Consider the following 6,437-nt stretch of genomic DNA (forward strand, 5'->3'; position numbering starts at 1 on the left):
ACAAAAGTCGGTATGATTATTTATTATCAAAAATGTTGACAAATCCATGGAAACAGATATTTTTTTTTCTCGTATTCATTTGAATCTTGTGGATAGGAACCGGTTCTCATCCATACGAAAAAACTATGTCTAGCATCGTATTATATCCAGCTTTCTACGAATATAGAAATGTACAATCATAAGATTAAAACCAGTTTTTTTAGCCGGTGCCTTCAGCACCACGGGGTTAAAAAAACTAGTTTTAATCTCATATTTGTACTTTCTATATCCGCGGAAAGCCGTTTATAATATGATGCGAGAAATAACTATTCTTCATATTTAAATTTAAGTAAAACTTGAAAATAACTTTAAAAATTTTACAAAGTTTAGATATCTTTTAAATTTCTGAATAGTATTCTAAAGATTAAAATCAATTAAATAATTCTATAATAGTATTGTGATTTATTCCTGCAGGATAAAAATTTAGAGGTGGCAAGCAGGCTGGCCTAATATTATTCCCAAATATGTAGACACTTCTTGACATGGTCAATACAACAAGATCATGACCGTCTAAAATATTATTTCTCCTAGAACCTCTGTCCCAACCTAAACCAAATTTTATTACTTTTCATTTAAAATCTTATCAAATAAAGTTTAAGTTAAGATCTCATATACTGATAGAATTCTCAATTTCTTTGAATTTTTCCGTGCGCTTTTTCTCTCCTTGAATAGATAACGCCTTTTAATACAAAATTGAATATTATGTATCATATCTTGTTTTCATCCGTTACACTATTTACCTTCATGAATATCTATTTTTGCTACATCTCTCTTGATGCCAGAATCTGAAAATATCACAATTATTAACTACTTTTTCTGAATTATTTTTTTTGTACAGATTATGTTTCATCAATAATAAAAGTAAAATATTTGATTTCTGAAATGTTAATTTTCTTAAATACCTGGTAAAAAACGGTTTGTTAGCCCAAGATGAAGTTTGATATCTTTTAAATGCATCCTTAAATTGATTATAAAAATAAAGTGCTTGAACTATCTTTTCTTTCAGGCATATAGGTTTTATTGAAATTAGAAGTTGAAACAGATGTGACAGATTTCTAAAATATACCAAAAACGATTTAAATTGCAGTTACATACTAAGTCATATAATTTATACTGTTTTTTTATATTTGATTTGATCAAAGGAAGGCTACTTAAACATTGATTAATTGATTGAAATTTACTTAAAGGATGATTATTGAAAAAATTGGCTTTACCTTGTACAGGAAAGTGGACAATTCCTTGTTGCACAAGTCTAAGAAGTAAAAGCAAATAAATTTAAGATTTTGAACATAATTATAATAATTTTGAACTAAAACTCAAATTTCTTAAAATCATCTATCGTATCAATAATTGATATGATACTAGTAAGCTATTTACCTGAGCATCATTTTTAACATACTCTGGGGGACATATACCATACCTATTTTGATTCAACCAAAAACAATGAGCAGCTAAAAAACATTTTTAAATATCATAATTCTAGTAACCTTATTCATATAAATATATCCATAATTATACTTTCTTAATATATAGTATTATGATAAAATGGTGAAATATAGAAGCACAATTAAAAACATTACCTGAAATTACATGTTTTTCTGTGATTAGGACTCCTCCACAATAAGGCATTATTTCTCCATCTAAAATAAGTTATCTTTTTCCTATTGTAGGTAATATGATGTAAAAATTATTTATAGTGTTGCTTCTTTTACACTAAAGAAAATTTTGATTTCTTATTTATAACTTTTAAAATTACAGATATACATCTATTTGTCTACATTTTATTAACTAACTATTTTCAAGTACCTAAATTACAATGCATCCTTATTGCTATAAGAAACAGATTACTGTGCCTATAAAAAATGATTCCACACAATACAAATGACCAATGATAGGCCAGTATACATAGTAATTTACCAATATTGTATAAATACAATGGCCTATCATTTGAATTGTATGATGTCATTTTTATAGGCACAATAAGCTGCTTCTTATTTCTTGCATGAATTTTATCTTAACACTAAAACAACTCAAACTTTATAATATTATTTATAATTCAACTTACCTTTGACACTTAATTTGTTCTCCACAAGGACATTCCATGGAACCTGCTCAGCACAAGAATCTTGTCCACTTGTCACTCTTTAGATTCAGAAAAAAAGTAAACCTTTAACCTGTATACTCAAAAAGTACATAATGGCTTGACTTGACATTACAGAATTTAAAGTTCACTTTCTTGGAAATTGGCCCATTTTTGGGCAAAGAAACTAGGTTCCAGAAAAAAAAATGTTTAAATTACCTTGTACCTAATCCATCTACAATAGGACAGACAAGTTTTCCTCTTATTCCACATACATCTGAAAAAAATGTTAACCAATACATTGAAAAGGGATACAAGTTTTAATTCAATAACATATTGGAAAAGTACCAACCACAAAAAATATTAGAAAAAAATCAAATCAAATTGCCCCTCCAAAAATGTCTTTAACAAGGCTATAGCAGTTGTTTGTTAGTGAGAAAAAAATGCTTTACATGTATTTATAACAGGATTATTAACTAAAAAAGTGTTTATTTTGCAGTGACAAGTAATTTGGAGAGTAGTTTCACAATTACAAAAAAATATATCTACCTTGTACTATTTGAGATTGTTGGGTTGTAATATGAATTAATACCAGGAGCTTATAAAATATAATGTCCAAACATCTCATTTTCTGATTATTTATAAAATATCTAATGGTAAAAATTTATAAAACGTAACATACAGTTGGAAAAAAACAAAATGCAAATTAGGGTTTGTACTCCTACTTTTCTTCCTATAGTTCTCATTTTCATTGCTAATGACCTATCAATTGGATTCACTCCTAGCCTATGGAGATTTTTCACTCAAAACATATATATTATTATTTAAAAAAGAAAATTATTTTGGGTTGGTGCTAAAAAGTACATTTGTTTATATGCTTGTTACAAACTACTGTGTATCATAATATATATCTTTTTTCTTTAAATCATATGATTTTTATGTCTTGAAAAAAGTGAGGAAGGTAAATTAAATAATACAAATGTACAGACTTATATTAATTGAAGCGGCTAAAAAATTACACAAAGCTCAGTATAGTATCTCATCTCCTAGACAAAAAATATCTGACTTAATATTCTTGTTTTACTTCAATGGTATAATTTGCATAATTTGGGGCCAGTCAATTAAAGGAGACTCTTTTTTTTAAACTCATGAATTTATATTATTGATTAATTTTTCTCATTTTAGGCTGGTAACTTTAATATTTTCTCTTTTTTTGAGCACAGTAACACCTTTCCCTAAATTTTGAAATATATAAATGAGGGGAGGGGTTATTATTCGGTTTTTTGTTTGTTTATTACTTTAGTAGGTAAGGTTAGGTTATATTTGGTACTAGGTAGCCCTGTAGGGCTAGGGCACTGCAGATATAGGTCCCATAAGGAGGTGTGGGATTAACAAACACTTTCTGCGAAAGAACCAATATAAGTTTTTCTTTCTATTAAGGCCGAAAACTTCAGAGAATTTATTTGTATTTCTTTAATATGAATATTAAAGAAATGTAAATTTCAAATAGATATTGTTTATATTATTAAGTCGATGAAAAAAAAAGTAGAATGAAAGATATTGCCTTTATTGAATATCTTTTAAAATATCTGGTTTGATGCCGCACCTACTATTGTAGGGAGTTTTAATGCAGATCGGGAATTTATATTTTTTGAGTGAAGACTATAATAATTATAAAACTTGTTTCTTTGCATACTTTTGTCTCTCTATTTATCATTTATCCTCATATTTTTTTTCTTTAAAAACTCTTCAAATCGACATTTTTATTTATTAAATCATATCAATATTTATATGTATAAACTTAATTTGAAAAACTATATTTAAAGCTTCACTGAAAAAGAGAGCATGTCTAGCTATTGGTCTAGCGGTTATCGGTTAAACAAACCCGATCTAAAATAATGAAAAACAAATTATAAAATTACCTTCGCCCTTTATTTACATTTTATTATAAAAATATGGGGGGGGGGGGGGTTCTGTGCTTGAAAATGCAGTTTGAAGGATAGAGTCTGTCATTTATATATACTGAAATTATATGTTTTTTTTTACTCTTGAAATCTTTTTGAATGCAGGAACTTGAAAATCTGAATTTGTTAATAATGATTCCTCTAACAAGTAAAGTATAGGAATTTAGCGGATATTCCTTGGAGGGGGTTTGTTACACTCACCTATATGCAGATTATATACTACTAGCGGCTTCGCCCCTAGCCTCTAGGGGCTTTACCCCAAGAGGTTTGATCAACATATTTTTTTGTATTTAAGTTTTAAAAGAAAAAGTAAAAAAAAATTTTTTTTTGTGGGGGTAGTTTTAATTTTAGTTTTAAAAAGAGAATACTTTTTTGTGGGGTTGGGGGTGTTTCACCACCCCAAAAAATAGCTTAAAACCATCACAGGACCAGTAGGTATATTCCCTGAAGAGAAGAGCCTAATTTGTTTAGTGGTTACTGAGTTCTTAAGCTTCAGACAGACAGACAGATGGACAGACGGACATCGTTCTACTTTGCATTATTGATATTAGTATTTTTTAAAACACATCTATTTATGTATCTGTAAATAACTCAGGAATATTAAGGGATAAGACAATAAACTAAAATTGTATAAACATTTAAAATGATAATAAAATAAAACCCATTTTTGGTTGAAACTTCGGACGCCGCAAGTTCAAACAATCAAACAAGATTTAATAAAAATGCCCAAAGTTTTTGAGCAGTAGAAATGTATTGTCAATTCTAATTTGTACAGCCAAATTAAGATTAAATAGAGGTAAGCCAACAAAAAAGAGAATGTGTTGGTTTAATTATTCATTTGCTTGGTAGATCAATTATAGCTCACCGAGAACGAGTCTATAATGTTTGGGGAGAAGAAACACTTCCTTTCAACAATTTAATTCTACAGAAAGGACAAATTTGTTTATCCTAAATGAAGATGTACATCATATTTTCGTTCATTGTCTTATCCCCTAATATCCCTGAGTGTTATGAATGTTGTCATCCGTTTTGTACAATTTTCACGAGAAAAAAAGCGTTGTTGGTTCTATCCATCTATCTACTTACAGGATGTCCGTCGCAAACTGTTTTTTAAAAACGCTCATTACTCCTTAATATTTCAGCTATCTTAGTAAAATAAAAAGGATTTGGCAGCCTTCTACTGACCATTTTATAGTATGAGGATGAAAATTCCACTAAGCTAAAAGAAAAAAATTTACAAGGTATTACTTAACAGGCTGATTTTATTGAATTCAAGACTAATCCACAAGAAAGAAATGCCTTGTTTAACTTTCTAAATAGTAAAATATAGCTAGGGGGGGGGGGGGTTGATATTGATATAACTCCTAAAGTTTATTAACACTTTCCTGCATTCGTTGGCTTAAGAACTAAGGGGTCTAAGAATTTATCTACAGAAGGGGTAAATTGGTTTATCATAATTTGGAGTGTATACCTATTTATTGTCCATCTTTCAAATTTATTACCAACAGACAATGTTTGGGCAATCAAAGTGTTAGTTTTCAGTTGGGTATCATATTAGGAATGCCCTGTCTTCTACACAGCCACAACTCAACAGAAAGATAATTATATATATTTATATGAGTAGCATCTCTATAAGTATCCACTTCTCTCCTTTACTAATAAATATATTGTAAATTGCTCCTACAGTTAATGCTTTAAGAGTGCCCTCAGACTCAAATTTATTAAAGTACACCAATTCATATGTTTCAAAACTTGGCTGTTATCGATTTTGTAATCCTTATTATTTAATGATTTATGAGTTTTTTTTCTAAAATATTTAAATAGATAGATATTTATAGATATATTTGCAGCCTAAACTGCACAATTTATTCGCCAATAACAAAAGTGTGTGCTAATAATGCACACTTTAAAAAAAAACTCTATTTGTTATCATCCTAAAATTTCAAATAAAAACTTTAAATAAAAAGATTCAGGGTTCATTGAAATATTTTTATTTAAAAGATATTGTTTAATTAAAAATTATAAAATATAAAAGAAAAAAAGGATGACAACATCCAAAAAAAGCATTGTACTTTGTAATCCTAGAAATTAGCATTAAAATAATTAGATCAATCAGAGAATAATATCAAAATAAAACATGTTAAAATATTTAAATATAAATATGTTTAAAATGGACATATGAACAACAATTATAGAGTTGCTACGCTTTTCAGATCATACATAATTACTACAGGAATCACTATGCAAAGTTTGAAATCGATAGGACAATTCTTTTAGGCCTTAATTAACAGACCCTAATAGTAGAAAAGCTTCACTTTTAAATATATATAAAATGCAATGTGACAAATATAAAC

The 6,437-nt window shown here is 28.2% G+C and overlaps 1 protein-coding gene across 1 annotated transcript; it reads right to left on the reverse strand.

Annotated features, from left to right (window-relative positions):
• Positions 1–409: 409 nt before the first annotated feature.
• On the reverse strand, positions 410–2,765 carry LOC145315582 (chymotrypsin-like elastase family member 2A). The gene is made up of 9 exons (XM_080155562.1): positions 2,669–2,765; positions 2,339–2,396; positions 2,105–2,181; positions 1,620–1,679; positions 1,417–1,490; positions 1,254–1,291; positions 942–997; positions 780–824; positions 410–585 (listed from the first exon to the last, which is right to left on the reverse strand). The coding sequence occupies exons 1-9, from the start codon at positions 2,745–2,747 to the stop codon at positions 410–412; spliced, it is 663 nt and encodes a 220-aa protein (XP_080011688.1). The 5' UTR covers positions 2,748–2,765.
• Positions 2,766–6,437: the final 3,672 nt, after the last annotated feature.

This window comes from Acartia tonsa, chromosome 4, assembly GCF_053477335.1.
Source record: "Acartia tonsa isolate MP-2025a chromosome 4, ASM5347733v1, whole genome shotgun sequence".
In the NCBI taxonomy this organism is placed as follows: domain Eukaryota; kingdom Metazoa; phylum Arthropoda; class Copepoda; order Calanoida; family Acartiidae; genus Acartia; species Acartia tonsa.